The sequence below is a fragment of the Rhinolophus sinicus genome, linkage group LG05 (genome assembly GCF_036562045.2).
Source record: "Rhinolophus sinicus isolate RSC01 linkage group LG05, ASM3656204v1, whole genome shotgun sequence".
Classification (NCBI taxonomy): Eukaryota; Metazoa; Chordata; class Mammalia; order Chiroptera; family Rhinolophidae; genus Rhinolophus; species Rhinolophus sinicus.
Window position 1 is genome coordinate 140,357,428 of NC_133755.1, and position 22,269 is coordinate 140,379,696.

The window sequence follows — 22,269 nt, forward strand, 5'->3', positions numbered from 1 at the left end:
GCAAAGAGAACAGGGAAAACTGACTTGACTCCTTTGTGTGAAAAGAGAGGTAAACTCAGTGCAAATTTTTGTCTCGATACCAACTAAGGGTTCCAGATATCGGTTACCGCCTCCATGATGTCTGCCATATTTCTGTACTATCATTTACTTGATAGTTTTCATTAAATTGAGTCACTGGTTTTTTTTCATTCCTAAATAAAAACATCTGTGAAATCATGAGTTCGGTGTTCTAACTTAAAAGTGCAAAGCTTCAGACAGGTCCCTATTTTAATAAGATACTTAGGATAATCCAACCATGAAGAACCTCTCCCATACCACCATTCCAACCATAATTCCCCAAGTTTCTAGAACCCAAGGCTAGGAGAAATTGTCCCCATGACAGACACAGAATCACTATTCTTTCCTTTCCTTCCAAGTACACACATGCACTTTCTCTTATGGAGAAATAAATGAATTAAAACTTGGCTCATACTTCTGGGAAGTAGCCAACCAGCTGGCAACACCACCCAACTTTCTTGGTCCTCTCTTGCTAAATCGTACGTGCAGTTGGGACCAGGCAGTTAGAAGAAGGCAGGGCTCGGCGCACAGCCAGGGCTGGCAGTGTCTTATGTTAATGTGTAAGCTGGGAGAAAGTTGGTCGCAGCCAAGCCCAGGAGCAGCAAGGTCCCAAGGGACGGAGGGCAGCCTGTCTGATCAGCGGAGAGAAGAGCACTGAGGCTGGAGGAGGGATGCAGGGAGCCCAGTAAGGGTGAGAGAGGAAGGATCTGAGGGAATTGTGCAGGCCCAAAGGGGCTCAAGTGTCGGAAATCTGAGAGGAGGGGATGTGCCTTAGGGGTGGGCCCAGCCTCTGAGGGAACTAGAGAGCCAAGTGGGTCACTCTGCAAAATGAATTTGATGATCCAGGAGGCAAAGCTAGGTAGGGCAAGAAGGAACCTTGTTTTTCTAAAAAAATTTACTGGTTTTTATTCTTTTTTTCTGATTATAAAAGTAATAATCAAGCCTTCCCAGTGTAGGTAGGATACTTCCAGGGAAATAAAACTCACAAGCAAGCAAGAAAGTAACAGATAAGGTGCACTGGACCCAGAATGTCGAGCGTAAGAATGTGGCTAAGAATTAACTGTATTCTTACTTTGGCAAGTAGACAGGGGCCATATAAGTTTTCAGGGGAACAACGGCCTCAAATACAGAACAGAAGACAAATAATGTGTGTGTTCACTAGTGTGGCTGCCTCTAGGTCTCCACTGTCTGGACACAGGCAACTTAGCTGGGTGACCCTGGAAAAATGCTCAAGCCAGTCTCTCAAGCGTAGTCTGATTCCCTGCATTCAATCTATTGTCTGATTTGACCCGTGACACCAGCCAGGTCCTCCCTGTCATGCTTCCTCTGGCAAAAGGGACCATCCCCACCAACCCAGGTTGTCTTCTGGCCCTGACTGTAACCCTTGCCCTACTATGCTTAGGCCTGCTCATGGTATTATGAAAGGGGAGGAGGAGAGAAGGATCTGCCTGGGCCTATCCCAGCCCTCTGGCTGATAAAGGATACCATGATTCAGAGGGCATCTCTAAGAATGGGGAGACAGGACCGTAAAAATCCTTTTGGTCTAGGACAAGATACACTACATAGGTTTTGCTTTTATAGCCTTCCTGGGGCAGGTCAGATATATTCCAAGGTGTCCAGATTGCCAGTTGGGTTTTCAGGCCAACAGGTCAGGTCACCACTGCTGCTTCTTTTCCCCAGCTAGAAAAGGGCAAAAAAGTGCCACTGCTATCAGGTCACCAGGCAGGGGCCAGCCCTGCTTTGAAATGAGTCTTGCATGCATGGACCATTTACAAAGCCAACTGTGGATACAACCCTCCAGAGATCTCCCATTGCACTTAAAATCCACCATGCATGACGGGGTCTCTGCCCTTCCTCATCTCATCTCCTAGGACACTTTCACACGCTCACCAAGCTCCAGCTAGCCTGGCCGTCTTTCCTCATCTCGAACACCCCAATCTTGTCCTTACCTCTCGGACCCAGAGTTTGCCAACCTCTCTGCCCAGAATAGTTTGCTTTATATCTCTACAGATCAACTTCTTGTCACTCAGGGCTCAGCTCAGATATCACCTGTTCAAAGAGGCCCCACCCTTTGATCCAGTTGCCATATCCCATCCTCTTTCTCACCATTTTATTTTCTTCATGGCGCTTATCATGTGTTTGTGTAAGTAAGCATGACTCTTGTTAACTCCTTGTCTGTCTTCCCTTCTAGCATCCAAGCTCTGTGGAAGCACACACCATGTCTGTTTGCCATGATGTCTCCAAGCAGTCATGGCACCAGGGTATGCCCAGTGAATGAATGAATGAATGATGATTAAATAGTTACAAAGCCAACTCCACATACACACACAAGAGAAGCCATTTAGGACTGCACAATCTGCTTGCTCGGTGTTGGGTTTTCTAGATTATTTCTCATCTGCTGCCCATTTGTTGTTGTTGTTGTTGTTATTTTTTCCCCCAGTGTCTCTCTCTTAAAGTAGGAAGATGAAAGACAAGGTAAAAGAGGAGAAACTTGGCTAGTGGCTTTGAATGTTTTTAATGTTCGAAGCAAGTTTTGCTTCCCATATCCTTTAATAAGTGGTTAATGATGTTTTATTTGCTTTAAAAGGGCTACTAAACTCTAATCATAGGGTTTGTTTCTTTTCCAGAAAGCGGATATTAGTGTTGTTAATCAAAAGCCTTTAAATCAAGGTCATATGATTTCTAACACATTATTTCCCAAACAACATGTTTTTGTCTCATAGCAACTAATCTTATCATTAAAATCACCAAGTCTTGTGGGCTAAGTGTTTGATTAGCTGAAACTTTCAATTCTGAAATGGCCACCTGTGGTAAAAACTTACACCAGTTTATGTGAGCAGATGAAATGATCCACCTCATTTATTTTTAAAATTAGGGTACCGACAATATAGCCCTCGATGCTATCCTTTGATTGTTTAAAACAAAGAAATACTGAATATCATGGGATCAATCAAACATAAGCTTTCCCTTTTGTAAGTGGAATTTAACTGGGTTTTGTCTGGAATTTGGTTGGTTGTGGAGAAAAGTTGCTAAATTAAAACTGTGCTTATCAGGTAAATGAATATCTTTTCATTGTTCATGTTTTGATCATTCCATTCTACTAATCTGACCAAGCCTTGCTAGTTTAGTTGGGTTTGCAATATATAATAACGGCTAACATTTATGGAGTACTTGTTACATGCCAAGTACAATCCTAAGTTCTTTATTCAGGAGTATGGATTCAATTTTCTGCTTTCCTGAATAAGTTTAACTTAAAATAAGGTCCCAATTCCTTACCATGGCCCTTGCATCTGCACCTTCTAGCGTATCATTCTCTCCCTGGTCATCGTGCTCCAGACCCAGTGGCTTGCTTTTGGTACCTTAACTATACCAAGCTCCGTGCTTCCTAGATCCCCTCATCCTTTACATTTCAGCTCACTGTATCCTCCTCAAAAAGGCCCCTCTGGCCACCCCATCTATTAATGTCTGTTCTAACACCCAGTTATTTCCCTGATAGCACTTATACTTTGTTATTTTGTTTGCTGATTTCTACTTATCTGTCTCCCCAGTAGACTGTGAATTCCACAAAGACAAGACCATGTGTTGTATTCACCACTGTATACCCAGTGCCTAGCATAGGACTGGGCAAATATTTATTGAATAAATTGATAAATGAATGGGCAAGTTCTGTTTCCAAAACCCACTGATCTCCCTCCATTCTGTCCCTCTCCCATAGACAATCAAAAATGGACTTTCCAAGGCTTGATATCACAAAGGCTCTACTCATGATTAGGGATCACTGCTTTTTCCAGAAAGTAGGGAACAGATTTCTTTTTATTCATTCAACAAATATTTATTGAACTTCTAGGGCTAGGTACTCAATGAACAGAGATAAATAGGATTCAGTTCCCTTAAGTAGCTCAAAATAAATGGAGAAAGAAAGAAAATCTGTGTGTCTGTGGGTGTCTTGTTTTGAAACACAAACCCATACGCGTTGGTGTGTGAGAAGGAGAGGCATGCAAATCAGCAGCCACCTACATGGTAGACTTAAAAATTACTGCCCCAAAATATCTCCCCCACTGACTTGTCCCTGGTGCCTAAAATTCCATCAAGAGAGTTTATTCTGTAGATGAAGAATAAGAAGGTTGTGGGTGATGTGATAGACAAATGATTTGTTAGGATGGTAACTTTGATTCTGAGACAATGTTAATCATAAAACAAAAATAAAAATCTTACACAATCATAAAGAGATGTCCAGAATAGTGTGTTAATTTGTCAATATTATGATTCTTTTGGCCTGCGTATACACAGTCTTCGTATTACTGGGTTTTTACCACTTGGAATTTGTAAACCAAATCCTAAATGAGGTTTTCCACTTATCAGTCAAAACATTCAACATTTTTCTTCCTTATTAAGAATGGTACTAAAAGAGTTTATGAGAGAGAAAATAAAATCTGATTTTCAAGTTGTCAAAAAAATCACGGCATAATGCAGTTTAGCCAGGAAACCAAATGGTCAACATAAACTGTTAGAAGAACTTTCACAGCTGTAAGCAGCTGTGGTTCCTGAAAAGCAACTCCCTTCTTGATCATTGTTCCATCTGGTTTGTTTCTCCCTTATTTTTAATTGTGCATGCATTCTAGCACACAAATAGTCACTTTTTGGAGTCCACGTGAGCAACAGTAAGCATGTGTCCAGTTTTATTTGATTCAGTCTTCTTGGTAGAGAAAGCAAGAATTTTATAGTAAAAATAAGGGCTCTTTAGATTTAATATGTTCTTTTTTTTTTTACAATTTATTTGCATCATAGGTTTTATTTGATTGCATAGCCATGATTTCTGTCCTGGTGATCCCTGGAAGGATTTGGAGGCCACCTTCTCCAGGGGGTGGTGGGAGGAGGAGGAAACATAGACTCATCCCACGTCTCAGTTTCACCTGCTTTGAAAACTTTTTTTTTTTTTTAAACATGAAAGGGGTGACCAGTAACCATTTTTGCTTTAACTTGCAAAGGCTAAGACATGCTATAGGCACGGGGATCATTATTTATTTATATTTTCATTAGCGGATGAAGAAGTAATGCTCTTCTAAACCACGTAGCCATGGTTTCCAACTGCACGAGCATCCCTTAGGTGAATGGCTCTTTTGAAGTGGTTTTGTTGGCAATTAAGTGCAGTTATAGCCCTGCCATGAAACTAAGCATTTGCACACCTGCTTTGAATACTTAAAATCTGTACCAGCAGGAGGGATCTGGAAATAGAGGGGCACTCTCCATTGGCTGGGCTGCAGGATTTTAATTTAAATAATATTTAAATAATAATAACTAAGAGTGGCTCATAAACTCATTTAATACCATTTTTTAATAAGGAAGAAAAATGTTGAGGACTCACTACAAGCCAGCCACTTTCGTAGTGTCTTTAATACATTATCTCATTTAATCTCACAGCAGCCTTCACGGGAGCCATTGCTATTGGAGGCCTTATGAAATATACTGGGCTTGCAGTGTCCCAGAGAAAAACCACAAGCACCGGGATTCCTTGACAAAACAGACCCAACCCTGACCCTCTACCCTATGATTAGATGCCCTCAGGAGCCAGGGCCAAGGCATAGGCAGGGTGAGCCTGCCTACTCATTTCCCCTTACTTTTCTTTCTAACTTTTACTTTTTAATTATAAAAGTAATACCTGTTTGTTATAACAAATTTAACACAAGCATATAAAGTTAGAAGAAAAATCTCTCTATCTCTTCTTAATTCCCTGTCCATTTTCTTATATGATTACTGTTAATAATTGGGGCCTGATTTTTTTAACGTATAGTTTTTAAACATATAGTTTTTAAAGGTAATATGTATGGGACCAAGACTGCATGCTGTCCCACTTAATCTTTTTTATGGCAGAATGTGTATTTTACTTTGTGTAATAGGGGCCTCATGGTCCATCGTAGAAGCAAATCACAGATTACTTATCTGTCCTCTTACTGATAGGCATTTTAGTTTGCATTTTTACTCTAATGCAGCAATGTTTTAATAAACATGCTTGATGATGTGTTTTTACATGCTTGTTCAATGTTTCTATAGGAGAGATTCCTACAAGTGAGACTGCTGGGCCAAAGAAGAATAAATAATGAGATTGCCTTCTGGAAGACTGTACCAATTCACACTTCTATCGTGTTTCCCCGAAAATAAGACCCACCCCGAAAATAAGCCCCAGTTAAGATCGTCAGCCAGTCAGACGCATTTAGTACGTTATGACGATGTTCCAGAAGAAGATGACATGACTGTATTTGAATAAATGTAGATTGTGTACATGAAAAAATACGCCATAATGTGTCTTTTGGAGCAAAAATTAATATAAGACCCAGTCTTATTTTCGGGGAAATACGGTATAAAACCTGGTCTTAGTTTTGGGGAAACATAGTACACCAAGAGTAGATGGGAGTGTTCCTTTCTCCAAAACCCCACTAACACTGGATGTTGTTCAAAGTTTTTCATTTTTGCACTCCTAATTAGGCAAAAAGATATCTTTAAAAATTGAGCATATATAACTTTTCTTAAATGTAGTCATGTAAAGCCTGGCTTCATATGCTTATTGGCTATTTGTACATCTTCTGTGAATTGTTTCCCTTTCCTGTGTAAGTGCTCTCCTCTCTGCCCTTCCTCACCTCTCTTCACTCCCAGGACCCTAAGCGTCTCCTTTCTCCCCTCCCCTCCAATAGAAGGAAATGCTATAGAGGGCAAGGAGAGGGACCTGCTGAAAGAAAACAGGTCATGAGGTATTAGAGGCTAAAAGCGCTCCCAGTGAGGAGTGTTTGGATTTTAAAAGAGTCTGCCCAGACAGGGCAACGCTTACCTCCAAAGACTGGACTGCTAATGGTGCTACTTTAGGCTTCAACAGGAAAGATATTTTCAAGTAGAAAGATTTTCCTGGGACCCTCATATTATAATGAGTCAATGCTTTCTCTGTCTGGCACCATGAGGCTTTCTCTTATTAGTAGATATGGGCAATTGCTTGGGACTTAGTATCACAAAGCCCTTGACTAAGTATTCACACCCTCGATATATTATTAAGGAATTAAGCAGAAATGCAGATAAAACGTTAGGTGCATCATGTTTGTCATATCATTTCTTATTAGATAAAAAACTGGAAACAACTAAAAATGTCCAACAATAGAGAATAAAACAATTTGGTAGGTCCACCTGATGAAATACTTGCAGCACTTTAAAATGATGCTAGAAGATGTGCACTGGATGTCACCGGAAAGTATTTAAATCTACATGAAATGTATATGCAAAGAAAAAAGAAACAGAAGTAAATATGTCAAAAACTCAAGAAGGAATTATATTTGGGCGATGGAAATAGGAACTGAACTTTTGGGCATATTTCAATTTTGAAAGTACACAAATATTACTGTTATGATAAGAAAAATTATCTTTAAGTGCAGATAGTAAATATTAAAAAAGTAGTTTATAGTATTATTCTCACAAAGTATTCCCTTCTGCCCTGGAAATCATTGAGAAACAAAATCAACCCTGACCTTGCCAAGGTTCATGTTCTCTGTGAGTCACACTTAAGGAATTTGGCCACCACACCCATCCTAGTCCTGGGCACCCAGAGCAGGCAGTGGTGTCCTCCACTCCCATCAGTTGATGTCCCAATTTCCAACAGCCTGGATCCCAGTTTTAGGCTTCAGGGGCTCTTTCTTCCCAATCCCTACTGTTTCTACATCTGGCCTTACTCTTAACCTCACCTTCATCCTTACCTGTGTTTTCTAAGTTAAATTCCTCTACCTCCTTCCTTTTTAAAAAAATAAAAAACAAAAAAAATTAATTACTGTTTGCTCCATTCACTTTAGGAAGCTTTATATTAGGTTGGTGCAAAAGTAATTGCAGTTTATAAGGTTAAAAATAATTGTAAAAACCGCAATTACTTTTGCACCAACCTAATACTATGTATGCCTGTACAATACAGTGATTGTGATTGATTACACCATTTGTAATTATTTCTATAATTTATTTTAAAGGTAGGCAGTAGGCTTTTGGTCAGACTCTTCTTATACCATTTGAACTGCTTTGTGTACAGTGTTTATTTGCTTAGAAAAGTATCATATCTCACAGTCTTGTGTTTGATCTGTAAAGCTCTATAGTTACATTCCTGGGACCTTGGTGGAGATTTCATCAAGAATTGTGATGGACCTGTTATCTCAATCTAAGACTTTATCACTTTCAGAGATTCTTAATGCACTAATGTGCATTATTCATTCATTCATTCAGAAATAATTTATTGCGAGTCTAGTATATGCTGGCCACTGTGCTAAATGCTGGGGAATTGTGAATTAAAAATACATCTTTGCTGATGTGCCAAAGTTTGCATTCTGGAAGGAGAGTTAGAGAAGTCCATAAGTAGATGCGACACTGGTTATTAGGTGCCCTGACAGGCAGAAAACAAGGAAACAGAGAGCCTGAAGGAGGGCAGATCTAAGGTTCCCTGAGGGACACTTGAGCTAAGTTTTAAAAGATGTATATGGTGATAGTTGTTTAACTCTGTAAATATACTACAATTCATTGAACTGTACACTTAAAATGAGTAAACGGTGAACTTTACAGTATGTAAATTAGATCTCAATAATGCTGTTAAAGAAAAAGAAGAGGTGTAGAACTGGGTCAAATGCCGAGAAGGGGAAGAACATCCTGGATAGAGAGAAGAGCGTTGGCAAATGCTTGGAGAGGTGAAATAGCTAGACAAGTTAGGGGGCCTGCCAGGCCTCGGGTGTGGCTAGAATGTACGGTAGAGATGGATGGCTCAAGTCTCTAAATGGGTTTAAGCAACAGAATCACAGGAGAATTTCATCTCCATATAATGGCACGAATCCAGAATCTCAATGACATTCTAGGCACCTTCTGATTTTTTGACTGAAGGCCCCTTTCTCCGCCAAATCTAAGTTGGGAAAGAAGCACGCAGAGAAGGAAGAACCGAGATGCCCAAGAATTAAGATAATAAACAAGCTTTCCGAAGTCCTGTGGCCCATCTCCTTGCCTCTGGGCAGGTTTCCGTTAAACTAACCTAAACAGAGGAATCTGTTCTGTCCTTAAGTTTCCTAGAGAAGGAGGTTCCCAGTGGAACAGGTTTTTGGCTAAGATAAAGCCTTCTCCTAAGGCCCCTTGCAAATCCAACTACCCATGAAAAGCTCTATGGGAAGCAGAATGCCCTTCCTGTATTCTGACCTGCCTGCGCTGGTCTGCTGATGACCAGGCATTGACACGAGGCTCTTGCTTACTTAGTTACCCAGCCCAGAATGTCCAGAAGAGGGAAAGTTCACTTACGTGGCCCTTGGTGGTCGGCACCTGCAGGACAATGGTAATGATAGTTCCACTGAGCGTGTGGGGAAGGGTTGGGACGCAGCATCTGTGCACACACTGGATACCTCTGAGGTTCAAACTGATGGAAATCCCTGGACCTGAGAGGTCTGGGGAGGTCCTGGGGGTAACACACAGAAGTGAGTGGCAGGGGCCTTTCCAGCTGCCTGATGCCCAGGACATCCTGGGGTTGGGAATCATACCCCGTGTCTATCGTAGGCAGGTCTGGGGCTGCTCGGTTCCTGTGGGGCTGGGGCTGGGGCCGTTGCACAGTTTCTTGGCTATTGCTGGAGGAGTCTGCTGCGGCATTAGTTAAACTTTGGTCTGATTTGTCTGAGTCATGGCCAGTGTCAGGAGAAGCTGCTGAAAGCTGAGATCCCAGCCATTGATTGCGTTTTTCCATAAATGAAAACGGATGCTGTGGGGGGAGGGCTCCGACCACAGACTCGGGCTTAGGCTTGCTGGCTGCAGAAGAGCCTGAGGGCACAGCTCTGCCTGGGTCGGGGTATCTCCTGCAGAAGCTGTCTTCACTCTCCAGACCTTGAATGCGCAGGCAGGTGAGCTGCTGGGACACAGGCTGCTGGTGACTTGGAAGTTTCAGGTGTGGGTGAGCCCGAGCAAAGTCTCCTAAGGAACAGTTAGGGGTTTGGGGCGCAGACAAGCTGTTGGGTGCCATGTTCCCTATATTTGGAGCAGGTGGTTCTGATTCGTCCTCCAAGGAATATTCTGGGATTGGTCTCAGTAACTGACTTGGGTATGGTTCTGATTCATCAACCTCCACAGGAATGCTTCGGCTCATTCTAGTTTCTGGAACAAGAGAAAACATGCCACACACTTAGAAGACAGATCATTTCTTGGAGTCCCCACTTTATGACCCGAAGGGACCTCGTTCAAGATATGGTTTAAATTAATAGTAGTGTGACACCCATGTGCTTGCGGAGCCCCCATCACATAAAGTCGTTTACTTACCCTCCAGGCAGAAGCACTCGTACTTATTAAGATGTTTGTATCTGGAAGGAGATTCAAAGAATGCGATTGGACTATCATGTGGCAGACAGCACAAGGGGAAGACACAGATAAAAATTATCGGCAAAGTACTGAGGAAAGAGAAATTATCACGATGTGGGCTACTTCATGTGTGCTTGTCCACATATAAAACGTGTGTGGAGGAAACATAAGACATGGCTATAATGGTTGCCTCTGAAGATGGAATCAAGCTGGGGGAGAGAATTTTCACCTTTTAAACTTTAAAAATTTTGCTCTGTGGGACTATTGCCCAATAATAATTAAAAAAAAGAAAGCCTGATTTTAAAAGCACTGAAAAAAGGTCCTAGTGACATTTTCCACTTAACAGCTACAGGTTGTTTAGAGGACTTAATTTCCTCGAGCGTTATGCCTGCCACGAAGACAGCCACAGCCCTCTGCTCTGTGATATACTGGCTGAACTAGCAAGGTTTGCTAAACTAGCCTTTAGCCCACACAGCAGTTAGCCCACAGGTCAGGTACTATTAGTTTGATCTGCAAAAATAGAACTTTGAATCAACATGACAGAATGAAAAAGAAAATGAGCCTCCTCTTATAATTAGATTGGTTGAGCTGATGCCTCAGGATACCTAGGAGCCAGGGGAAGGAAGAAAGCACTGGGGTGGCTGCTCCTTCTGAAGCAGGTGTAGTGGGAGGGCAGGAGGGAGTGAAAAAGAAAAAGACCCTGAAGGTTTGCGCGATGCAGGCCTTGTACATAGCACACTTCAAATACCATACAGAGAAAGGGGTGGTGCCGGCCATGGTGGATTTTTAAATTCATATTTTGGATCCATGTAGAATTTCAACCACAAACATTTACTGAGAGCTGACTGTGCCTAAAATCACGATGTACATCAATTATTGTTCTAAGACAAATCTTGAAAAATATGAATTCACCTTCTCTGGAGCCATGTATCCAAGCCAATGGCAACATGACAGCCCGCATTTTGAAATGCTCTCCCTCAGAGCAGAGGTGGGGCTAGCAGTTTCCTACCCAATTTATCTTCACTGCCTATAGAAAGATAACTCAATTTGCCTCTCCACTGCCTGCCTGCCAAATGAATGCTCTCTAATACTTCTCTTGCCTGCACTTGGTAACAAACTTACCCCACTGCTGCAAACAACCTTTGTACTCTTTTCTGGCACAACAGAAAACTCCTTCAGCTTCTAATTTCCAACTGGCCCTCCTCCCCCATCCAAGTCTCTACTTCTGCTGTCTCCTTTCCAGACTGCTGTCCAGGCTGTGTGTGTCTGTTAACCCCTTGGCTCTGCAGAAGAGACCTCATCACCTAAATTGATTAGATCCTGTAAAAATGAACAGGAAACTACCCAACACAAATATTTCAACTATTATTTTTAAATGGTCACCATGGTTTTCCTTTCTTTCTTACAATTTTTCTACAGCTATGAAATTGGATATGCCATACAACACGCTCTTCGCCGGTCAGGAAACAAAAGTGTTTTCTGAAGGGATGGCTGAGTGTTTGTGTAATCTCCTGCAGCATCTGGGGGCCCACAGCTGAAGGGGAGGGCAAAGGGAAGCATCAAGTGAGCCAACTTGCAACAGGACTACATTCTGTCAACTACTTCTTGTCATGTGATTCACTTTCATTGCCCACACTATAGAGACCACTGTTTACATTCTCCCTGGGTCTTCAAACGTGAATACCTTAGAAGTGCTTCCCTAAACAACAAGCAAAAAAAGTCACAAATTCTACTCTCTAGAGAAGAGCCTTCAGGGGCTTGGAGGAAGCTAATAAAAAAGGTGACAAGTGCAGTCATCTCATGTAACTAGAAAGCAGAAGTCCATCTTATGGTGGGAATTGTACAGTCAAAACTGGTCTGAAAGGGACCAGTTTTTACTGCCCTTCGGGTGGCAGTAAACAAACCCGGGATGTCAATGAATCTCCTTTCAGGACAGCTATGGGATTAGCAACCCTTCAAAAACAAAATGGACCCTGATGTTTTAAATATGTCATTAGCAAATATTTAAACAGCAAATATTTACTGAACCCTGGTATGTGTCCAGCTCTAAGCTGTGAATCCTCCTTCTGAGGCATAAGCCTAATTAAAAATTTATTTACAATAGGTAATACCTAAAAGTGATACAAAATTCAAGAGTAAAAAAAATTATACAGTGAAAAGTAATCAAAATTATTTCTAAAGACATATAAAACATTATTCCTACCTTCGAGTTGCTTATGATCCAGATCAAGAGAGAAAATATAGGAAATCAAAGGCCCTACCTCAGGGCCTTTGCACTTGCTTTTCCTGCGTAGCTTTCTTCCATTCTTCTTCAGGTCTTTACTGAGTTGTCACTTTCTCAGTGAGGCCTCCCTCGTCACCTTCTTTCAAATTTTTATACACTCCTCTTACTCCCTGTCTCTTTTCCCTGCTTTACTGTCCTCTCTAGCAGTTAGCATCACTGTATACCACAATATGTATATTATAAATCCAAATATCTAATACATTCTTTGCTTGTTTATTGTCTCCTCCTCCCCCCAGAATTTAAACTTCACAAGAGTGTGATTCTCGACTATTCTATTCACAGCTATATTCTTAGCACCTAGAACTGTACCTGGCACATAGTAGGTTCTCAATAAATATTTGTTGAATGAATAAATGATTGATGCCTGTTTTGGAGTGGGCACAAGTCTGTGTAGTTGGCAGGATCACTGACAGTGTGAACATCAGGCTCCATGAGGGGTGGCAAAGAGCATTTGGTGGACCAAGTCCTCAGGGTTCTTAAAATTACATCACATGGGTACTCTTCCCCCTTCCTCTCTTTCATCCTCTCAGACATTCATTAAGTGCCTACTCAGTGTAAAACCCTGAGGAGAGCGTGGGCCATACCTAAGAGGTCCTGCTCTTAGGCAGAGTTGATTATGACCCTCACTTGCCAAATAAAGGTGATTCAACCACGCAGTGTGATGGGAACATCTGCTACTCTGTTCCAGATGGGGAGGCAGCTGGTCTAGTCATGTATCCTCAGAGCTTTGCCCAGAACAGCAGAGGGTGGGGTGTGCCTGCAGCTACCATGTGGGCCCCTCCCAGCCCTAAACCCTTCTGAGGGTGTCACTGACAACAGTTACACAAAAGTGCCACATCAGAGGGCCATGAACAGATGAATGGATAATGTCGGAAACAGCAGTTTTATTTTTTGGTCTTTAATGTCAATATGGTAAAAATACTACAGATTAAAAAAAAAACACAATCACTCAGTATCTCACCACTCTTAACCGTTTCCATTGTTCCCTCTTTCATGCCAGGGTGTCTCCACGTGATGTCAACCTGACATGGCCTGTGCTCCAGTCCCTAACAACGGTGGCACTTGGATCAAAGTGGAAAAACCCAGATTTCTAGTTATGGCCCAGAGAAGACTCTGACCCCTGAAGGGGACAGAAGACCTGCCAGCTAGGACCCTATGAGCCCCAGTACTGGCAGTGCCCTGGACAGTCTCAGGCTCAACAGCACGAATGCCAGAGCTCAGGAAGCCTGGGAGATGCAGAGGCTGCCAGGCCTGGGAGACAACAGCCACGTCTGTCTGACCTTGGCAAAAGCCTAGGGGAAGGGAGAGGCTAGAGGGCGAGGGGACCCAAGGGAGCTTCTGGCTCAAAACCACTTTCTGAGGTCCACAGTACAGATGACCAGGCCCCACACCCAGAGATTCTGAGGTCGGACCAGGCCTCCTGTGTATTTTTATTTGAGTCCCACTGGTAAACGGATTCTCTCATGCTTTGCGAAAGGAAGTGTAATCTGTACAATTTGGCAGCAACTACCAAATTTTGAAAAGCTTATGCCCTTTGACCTAGTAATTTTGCTTCAAAGAATTTCCTCTGCAGAGATATGTGCATATTGTGTGAAACGAAGAGGACACAAAGATAGGCAACTGCAAGGATGTTTCTAATAGCAAAGACCAGAAACAACCCACATATACAAAAAGGTTTTTTAAATGGTGGTCCAGTCCTACAGTGGATACTCTGCATCTTTTTAAAAAGACGGAGGAAATGCTGTGTGAACTGATGTGGAACTATTTCCAAGATGTACTGTGAAATTAAAAAAAGTAAAGAGCAGAATGGTGCATAGATGATGCTACGCGTCGTACGACCTGTTATTGTCTATGCGAATGCCACCCGTCAGAAATCCAGAACAGCCTCTGTAAAGGGAACTGGATGGCTGGGAACAGGGGCAGGAGGGGGACTTGCTTTTCAGAGTATTTTATCCCTTTTAAATTTTGCACCAAGTGCCTGTGTATCTACTTAAAAGATAAAAAAAGAAAAGAAAAGGAATTAATCGGGGGGGGGGCACTTCTTAAATTATATAAATGTCTAAACACTATGCTGTACACCTGAAATTAACAGAAAATAATTTTAAAAAAGAAAAGAAAAAGCTCCACTAGCGATTCTGATGTTCACAAAGATTAAGAACCTATGAGGATGAGGCACTCCTGAGATCACCCGGGAGAGTGACTATGTCCCTTAAAATACAAAAGACCATTCAGCAAAGGGTGAGAATATTTATGGGGGTGGGGAGGACACAGCTAAGAACCAGGGCTAGTCCCAAGTACACACAAGTAGGCTGACACAGTGATGCATGCAGTTCTGACTCACTCTAATCTGACCCAAGAGACTCTAGTTTTCCTTCTCTGTCATCTCTCACTGCCCTTTGGGCTGTGAGCTGTGGTTCTAACTCTTAGATTCTGACTGCACCTTTCTTCAAATCTCCCTGTCGGTTTTCTCTGCTTACGTGTCTCTGTCTCTGGCTTCCTTTTTGCCTCCTCAGGCCTGACACCTTTCCCTTAGCTCCTCTACTCTACCCTGGGTATCTGGTTTTGCAGGTAAGATCTTACCCAGATGGCAGCAGTTGTGACATCCCATAGGACAATGCTCCCTGGTGTCTTAGTCACGGAACTCCCCTCCATCCCGTTTCCTGCGTACAGCTCTCAGTCAAACCGCCTGAGCTGCCTCCAACTCTTTGCTCTTGTCTATTCCCAGCACCCTTTTTCTCCTTATAGCACATCCTACCTTAAATTAGTCGTTTCTTGAAACAAAGCCTATTAGTCTTCACAACACTACCTTTCTGATCTCACAGTTCATCAAAAAGCTTCTTTTCCTCCCATCAACCCCACCTCCCTTTCTGCATGTCCATGAGATCCCACTTGACCAGAGTGGGGAAACAAATCTCTCTCAGAGCACATATTAATAGATCTAATGTCCACGTTCACAGTTAACTGTGTCTGCTGCCTTCCAGATGGACTTAACCCTGAATCAACATATATTTCTAATGCATATTTAAATGCACAGGCTCCAGATTCCAACCCTGTAGGTTTAAATTCTTTCTCTGCCAGATGCATGATTACGTGTGACCTTGAGAAAATTACTTAACTTCTCTGGGCCTCACTTTTCTCATCTGTAAAACGGGAAAATAACAACACTTGCCCCCTAGGCGTATTGTGAAGATAAATGAAGAAAATATAAATAAAGTGCTTACTGTAGTGCCTGGACCATGTAAAGCTCTCAGAAAAAACCAAGGTTACAGTATTTTGTTATTGTTTTTACAGTAAGTGATTTGGCTTTGGAACTCTTTCTAGACTATGTTCACTGTTTGTATACCTGGATGCTAACACCATTATGTGAACCTAATGTTTGGAGACCATATCTTTTCAACCAACATGTGTATTTCCAGCACATTTGATACACATCATCTCATTTGGTCCTTAAAACAATTGGGGCCACAGGCAGGGTATGTGGTATCACTCTACCATTCCTATTTCACAGAGACTTAGACACATAAAGGAGCTTTTCCAAAGGCACAGCCGAATCTAGACTATAGATCGCCTCTTTCCATTAAAACCACAGAGATGGGTGGAGGGGGTTAGCAAACTTTTTCTGTAAAGGTCCAGAGAGTAAATGGTTCATGCTTTGTGGACACATATGGTCTCTGTCTCATACTGTCTTTGTTTGTTTGTTTTTAAACAACACTTAAAAAATATAAAAACTATCCTTAATAATATGCCAGTGAAAAATAGACCATGGGCTACCTTTGGCCGGAGAGTTGTAGTTTACCAACCTCTGATTATTGATTATGCTGATAACTCAAAATATAAACCTAATGAAATGGATATACTAAGAAACCGTACCCTTTGTTAGTAATAATTGTTTATATTTATTGAATGTTTATTATGTGCTAAATATTGTTCCAAGTGTTTTGTTTGCATGTATTAAGTTATTTCATCCTCACAGCCACCGTATTTGATAGGTACCATTGTCAGCCCCATTATATAGAAGGGGAAACTGAGGCATGGGGAGGTTAAGTAACTTTCCCTCACTTTACTGAGGCCAGTAAGTAGCACAGATGGGATTCAAATCCAAGCAGTTCAGCACCTAAGCTGTTCACGTGACCATTTTGTATCTAGGTTGGGAGCATTAACTTATACAGCTATTTGAGGGAGGCGGGGAAGGGATGGGGGAGTTGAGCAACCCCTAGAAGCTTCTGGAATAAATATGTTTTAGAACCCTTCTCTTTGAAGCTCAGGAGTCATGGATATAGGCAACCTGTGTTGTACAAAGAATCGCCAGCCTGGAAATCTGTGGTGGCTTGCCTTCACGCCGTGACAATAGCGGATCGGATATGGATGAGATTGCAGAGGCATCTTGATTTGAGAAAAGCACTTGATTGGATCTCATTAAATTTTAATCATAAACTGAATTCAAAATAAATTGAAAACTGGTTGACAGAGCATAAACAAAGGATGATGATAAATGGTGATACGTCTAGAGAGGGGATATCTTCCAGGGGACACGTCTGAGGCAAGGACGGATGGGATTTAATGAAGGTGTTATGTCCCTGGAAGAAGACAAATAGCAGAGCAAGAAACACAGGAAGGGCAGGAGCGAGCAGCCTGAGTAATTAATAAACCACATTACCAGCTCCGAGCAATCAAGGCTTGCTGCTGCAGTTCACCAACTGCTTGGAATTTTTTTTAAAGCACTCTTTGGGTCAACAGTAAGGTTGAAGGGTCCTAGAAACACAGCATGAATATTTCAGGGGGTCATCAGAAATAAATATATAAATTTACAGCTAGGAAGACCCTCATCCAATTTGGATCAGATACTTTCAATTACAGATTCTCAAGGTCTGAACTTCATCCTTCGGGGAGTAGTTTTTTTTTTTTTTTAATGTGTCTAAAAGTCATGGATTTAAAAAAAAAAAATCTTTAAACTCATTAATGTTCTTTGTTTATTGCCCAAATGCATGCGAACTTTCACAACATCAGTTTGCTTAGTGGAAGTTGGTTTTGAGTGAACTGTTTGGCTCAGGGTCAAATTCCAGTGAATAAATACTTCCAACTTTACTTGCAGAATTTCCCAGACAGAGCAGTTCTTCCATTTGGTTTGCCAGAGGATTGGAAGCAGTGGTGAGCCCTGGAGACAAGGGAGCATTTACTGGCTCTTGTTCCTACCCCTTCACAGTACGACTCAGGTCAGGCCAAAGGCAGCACAGCGTGACCTGACCTGATTTGAAGAAGTCCGCTCTGGAACGTCTCTGAGCCGCTGAACAAGGAGGAGAGGGCCTAACGGGAACAGACTGACTCGGCCACGTTGGAAGTTGGTAATAAACACTTAGAGAACAACCTCACAACAGCCCAGGGGTTGTTTGCTTGTTTCAGATAAGATTTCTCTGCACACACATCGGTGATTCTTAATTCAGTCCAGACCCCAGCGTGAAGGAGAGGAAGGAGCGGACAGGAAAACTCAGGAGAGAAAGGAGAAGGGATAGAAAAGAAGAAAGGAGAAGGGGCGAGAGAAGCAAGGAAAGTTATAAAAACTTGAAGAAAATTTTTAAAAATTTGCCCTTAATTGGTGTAGTAGGAGAAGGACTTATTTAAATTGTGATTTGATGTCTTCTTGGGTGTGACAAGGGGCAGTTGGAAGGAAAGGAAAGAATGAATCCAGGTGAAAGGCGAGAGTGGTATCGGTAAGCTGGTAAGCCAGGAATAGTCTGAGAAGACATCACAGAGGAGGAAGCGAGTTCAGAGATGAAGGGAGACCTGGTGACCCTGGGAGGGAAAGAAGGAAAAACACCGGAACCCTGAGCATGGGAAAACAATGAGACAGATAAGAGCCAAGTTTCCCTCATCACTGAGGGAGCTGCCAAGACCCCAGCCAGTCTGCGGGGTGGAAGGAAGGGGTACATGTGGGCTGGGGGGCTCCAATCAGTCCCAAACAGCTTGATTTCAGCTGCCTTCTCAAGGAAACAAGCCAAACTGGCACAGGTCTCAGGGTCATAGGGTAGAAGAAAGCCCACCCTCCTCCCTCAGCCAGTTCATAACTTCTGGTCTCCAGGAAGGTCTGTGTACAAATCTGTACACACACGCAGCCGAGCAGTCAGACATGGAAGCACATGAATGCTAGTAGGAACCTAGCGGGACAAGAGATGTGAAGAATGTCAGAGGGAGAAAGGATAGCCTGGGTCTCAGGAACTAAAAATATCTTGGTGACAAAACACTGGGAAGAAAGGAGAGAGGCCCAGGGGAAGAGCTTCTTGATTCCAATCCTCAGATGCTTTCTCACCAAAGGAAGGATTACAGGATTGTTTTGATAAAGAAATGTAATTAAACATTAGGGGTCATTTCGTGGGATCTGAAAGGAATTTATAGAGTTTAATATGCCTCATCTGTATTCTTTTCTGCATCAGTTGCCTTCAATTCATATGTGTGTTTTTTAAGGTTAATCTAAAATAGCCAACAGCAGAAAAGTGATTTGAATTAAGAATATTTCCGAGACTTCGATTCTGCGATGGGTAAAATAGATTTAAGTTAGACCAACTACCCACATAGTCTATCTTTCTGAGTGCCTGTTACAGAATGCCTGCAAATATGATTGCCTTCCCCTGTAACTCATCACAGGTGAAACGCCTTGAAATTCCTGACCTCTCATCCCAGGGGGACAGAGACAGCTGTCAAAAAAACATGATGGAGGACTATACCAAGACTTCGATATTCCACAGAAAGTTTGGCAATACCAAAAGCTGTGAGTCAGCCCATCCCAATCAGCCAGGGCTTGTATGAACTATTCTGACAGAGCGTAATTGCCCAAAAGAAACAATAACAACAAAAGTAGTGGTTCGGAAAAGGTTAAGGATTCTGTGTGTCTGCCATCTAATAATGCGTCCAATCATAGTCATCACCCTTACATGGTATCAGGATGTGCTTCACAGCTTCCTTTCACCTCCCATGAAAGCACCCTCCCCACCCACAACAGCGATTAGTCTAGCTGAGGAGTGATTTCCAGCTCCAGCTAAGTCAGTAATGCAGCCTTCTGGAACCAGGCTTGTCTGCCAGTTCTTTGGCCTGCCTTGACTCAGTGGGCAAGTGCACAGGACAGTTCTTCCTGTGTGACCCAAATGGGACATGAACTAATTCAAGAAACCCCCGGTTTCTCCTAGTTAGCCAGAGCCAATAAAAACGCCGAAATTCCAGGTAGCCCTCCCCCAGAGCCCTGTGGCTGCCCAGCCTCCTTTAACCTTTCTCCCAGACTATGGGTTTACCTTTTGCCTTTACAGCAGGTGAGTGAAACAGAAATCAGAGCAGCTTAAGTGAAAAGGTCCTGAGCACTTAGAAGTGTTTGATAGTACACTGGGAGCTCCGGCATAAAAAAAGATTAAGAAACAAAGTCCTTTTCCTCCATGGACTAACCATCTAGTAACAGAAGGTAAAATTAATATATTTGAAAAAAATCAACATACAAGTCTTTCAAAGACCACCCACTACGGCTCCTCTCTGGGACTCCTGTTACCCTCGCCTTATTTTGTTAGACGGGAATTTAGACAAAAATCATGTTAGTTCACTACCCCCACCCCCCGCCCCCACACATTTTATTGATGAAGAAATCTCCAGGCCTAGAGACACCAAAGTGAATTGCCTAAGTCTCAGAGCCAGCGAGAAGGGGAGTGAAAACTTGAAACCAAGTTTCTTGTCCTCTTTTTTTAATTCATCATTTGGTCTCATTTTTCTCCTGCTCATTAACAGTATCCCCCTCTTCTAAAAGACTATCTTGAACTTGAAAGTCCCATGAAGCTTGATCAGCTTCTAAGATAATGTAATAAATAGCATTTCTCCCTTGTTTTCCCTAAACACTCTGTCCAGTGCCAGCAAACGTCTGGCTGGGCTGCTGGGAGAGGCGGAGGGCCGCGGGGGCGGGGCGGGGAAGGCAGCCCCCCGCCAGCCGCGAGCGAGCCCATCTTCCCGGCCCAAGAATGTGGTGTTGATTTTTTCCCAGCATGAAACAGGGATCAAGCACACTTGGGAGTTCGCTTCCATCTCTGCCACTGACGCGTCCTGGGGCTGGAAGCCAATTACTTAATCTTTGCCATCCCCAGCACCCTCGGAGAAGTGGGGCTTCTATTCTTAATTGAAACTCGTAGAGACGCGTAAGTACTCAAACAGATGGTTCCCGGGCAGCGCGCACCGGACCCGGTGTGGGTGCCTCCAGCTCCTCAAAGAGCTAATCTCGGCTCGCCCGTCTGAAATACTAAACCACCACCACTTTCTCGCAGTAGAAACTTAACTGTCATTTTTCTCAGCCCGAGTTGGTCTCAAGTGAAAGGTGGGGCGAAGGAGGTGGGGGAAAGGAAGGCAAAACATGTCAGTAAAGGAGAAAACAAGAGTGTTTTGAAAATGGGCCACTGGTTAAGAAGTAAGGCTAGGCAGGCGAGGTAAGTCTAAACAACTTACCGTAGACCCACTACGGACAGACCAGGCCACGGGTGGTCGCGCTGTCTCCTTCCTGTGTCACTCCACCTTGGGTCGCTCCGGCTGCCCTCCAACCTCTCCGGGGCCCAGGTAAGCAGTAGAACAGGCTCTGAAGCAGGAAGTGGAAGTTGTATGCAAATTTCTACTGAGGCTAGGAAGCCTCCGCTTAAAAATCTCCCTGTGGGCAGTGAATCAACAGCCGAGAAGTCACTTTATTTCTTAAAACAGAAACCTCCTTCATTCACTAGAAAAGGCTACTGACCAATTAGGCTGCATTTTGGTTTCCACCATCCAGCTAAATAACTGCCGAGGAATGTATCCCCTGGCCCTCAGCGTTATCGCAGCTCCCTAGCCTGAGAGGTGCCTGGGGAGGGGGTTGAATTGGGGTGTTAAGATTGGTTATTCATTAGCAGTTCCAAAGGAGAAGACTGGGGGTAGATAGTGAGTGGGAGTGTAAAATAATAGCTTCTTCATATTTCTAATTGCTTAAAACATTAGCGTTTACTGCCCTTAACCCGTTGCCCTGTAAGCACGTACACATAAATACACACACACACACACACACACACACACACACACACACACACATCCTCCTCTGGCTGCATTTTTCATGACCTCAAGTTTATTTTCTCCCCCTCCCTTCTTGTTCAATCGGTAGCCTACAGAATTTATTGCTGAAGGAGATCTGGAGACAGGATGACTGGGGCAGCAGAGTGTGATGGGAGATGTTGTGCCCGGAGCTCTGGACTCAGAGGGAGCTGGGTGTGAGCTCAGTTTTGCCACGGGCCAGCTGGACACCACATCGGGGTCCTGGCAGGCACACACTGTGCTCCTGGTGCTGGCCTTGCCTGCCTGTTGTCCAGGCCCAAGGATCAGCCACGCGGCAGACTGGCTCTCCACCCTTGGGCAGGGGACAGTCCCCAGAGCATTCCCAGCCAGACTGCCAGGTTCTGTTCAAACGGGCCACACCAAGCGGGTTGCTCTATATTCTACAAGCAGAGGGAATGCAGCTTGTTTTTAAAACAGCGTATACAGATTGTACACGTTTTTGGTATATCCTTACAATGGAATTTACAGAGCTGTTAACAATCATAAATATTTATGACTAT

General features: G+C 43.1%; 1 protein-coding gene and 1 long non-coding RNA gene across 3 annotated transcripts in view; one reads left to right on the plus strand and one right to left on the minus strand.

Moving 5' to 3' along the window:
- The window catches only part of TRAF3IP2 (TRAF3 interacting protein 2), a 39,307-nt gene extending 17,436 nt beyond the window's left edge, over positions 1 to 21,871 (minus strand). The window contains exons 1-3 of one of the 2 annotated variants that reach the window (XM_019734943.2): positions 21,824 to 21,871; positions 21,143 to 21,338; positions 9,352 to 10,191 (exon numbers count right to left, since the gene is read on the minus strand). In XM_019734943.2, the coding sequence (XP_019590502.2) occupies positions 9,352 to 10,183 (832 nt within the window). In that variant the 5' untranslated portion in view covers positions 10,184 to 10,191; positions 21,143 to 21,338; positions 21,824 to 21,871. Of the gene's footprint in view, positions 1 to 9,351; positions 10,192 to 21,142; positions 21,476 to 21,823 lie in introns of those variants that run through there. The other variant, XM_019734945.2, reaches the window with a different exon arrangement.
- On the plus strand, positions 14 to 14,497 carry LOC141566984 (uncharacterized). The gene is made up of 3 exons (XR_002137638.2): positions 14 to 748; positions 2,249 to 2,318; positions 13,677 to 14,497. It is a non-coding gene; the product is annotated as an uncharacterized LOC141566984 (long non-coding RNA).
- Positions 21,872 to 22,269: the final 398 nt, after the last annotated feature.